The 1,253-nt window shown below is 31.6% G+C and overlaps 1 protein-coding gene across 1 annotated transcript; it reads left to right on the top strand.

Annotated features, from left to right (window-relative positions):
* Positions 1 to 348: 348 nt before the first annotated feature.
* Positions 349 to 723, top strand: efcab10 (EF-hand calcium binding domain 10; the record flags this gene model as incomplete). Its single annotated transcript, XM_014025056.1, is given in 2 exon segments — positions 349 to 439; positions 524 to 723. Coding segments are annotated over 2 exon segments (137 nt in total), but the record flags the coding sequence as incomplete, so codon positions are not given.
* Between the last annotated feature and the right edge of the window lie 530 nt (positions 724 to 1,253).

Below are 1,253 nucleotides of genomic sequence, written 5' to 3'. Positions count from 1 at the left end.
TACTTTTACTGCATTTGTTTGGCTGCACAGGTAAACTTGTTCATTTATGTGGTCTAAACAGTTGTTCGCTGCTGTTTTTCCTGAAGTGTTTGACTTCTTTCTTGTTTTTTTTAGTGTGAACTCTATAAATCAATCGAACTAATGTGATTATTCAACATCTTGGTTATCTCAATGATATTAATGCACCTGATGTTTAGTAATCCTCACAGATATTGTATTGTTAGCAAACTATTACTTTTTGCCACAGTTACAGTAGTTATTTTACCCAATTAGAAGAAACTGTGCCATTGTCATGGACATGATGCTTTAAAAATAAAACTATGGATCATTTATCTTTTATCCCAACAGCTCTGACCATGCTGGGCATAAAGGATTTTAACGAATGTCCAGAAGGAGTCAATGAAGACAGAATATCTCACGAGACATTCAGAAGAGAGGCGTAAGAGTATCCTGTAAAGTTTAATCAGTACAGGCACATTAATCACTTCTTTAAGACAACGTTGGTTTCATTTTGCTTTTTTAGGAAGGATGGTCTGCAGAGAAGCTCAGCAACATTCGCTCAACTGTGACCATTTTCTTTGAACCTGAAATTGCTAGAACATGTTTTGGTGTTTTGTAAGCCTTTCTTTCTCATACTATGTATTTTCTCTCTCTCTGCTGTAAATAATTCATTCTCCATACACTGAAAAATTTTCTCATTATTAAACTTGTCTTGTTATTAAATTATGTATTTGATCATTTGTTGGTAATTTTAATTTTGAGCTGATTACAGTTTGCATTTTAAAACAATGTTCGATTGCATAATTATGACGGATCTTAAATGTCCTTATCTTTCAGAAAAATATAGAAAAGTAAGTTTTTCAAAACTTTATTATCAACAACAGGAAAGGGTTAGTGAAATATAAGAGGATGCAAAGGTAGCTAGGAGCTAAAACTCAAAGCAGCCTAAGAAAACAATAACAGAGCAAATATGTGGAAGTATGGAAGCCCATTTCTGCCACCCTGATAAAAAAATAAAACTTGTATCTCATAATTATGACTTAGCTATCTCATTATTATGACATAGCTAAGACATAATTATGAGATAGTATCTCATTATTATGAGATACTATCTTATAGCATAATTATGAGATACTATCTCATTATTATGAGATACTATCTCATAATTATGACTTAGCTATCTCATTTTTATGAGATACTATGTCATTATTATGACTTAGCTATCTCATTATTATGAGATACTATCTCATAAT

The sequence above is a fragment of the Austrofundulus limnaeus genome, unplaced genomic scaffold (assembly GCF_001266775.1).
Source record: "Austrofundulus limnaeus strain Quisiro unplaced genomic scaffold, Austrofundulus_limnaeus-1.0 Scaffold454, whole genome shotgun sequence".
Taxonomy (NCBI): domain Eukaryota; kingdom Metazoa; phylum Chordata; class Actinopteri; order Cyprinodontiformes; family Rivulidae; genus Austrofundulus; species Austrofundulus limnaeus.
Note: the sequence above shows the minus strand (reverse complement) of the source record. Positions and strands in the feature narration are given on the sequence as shown.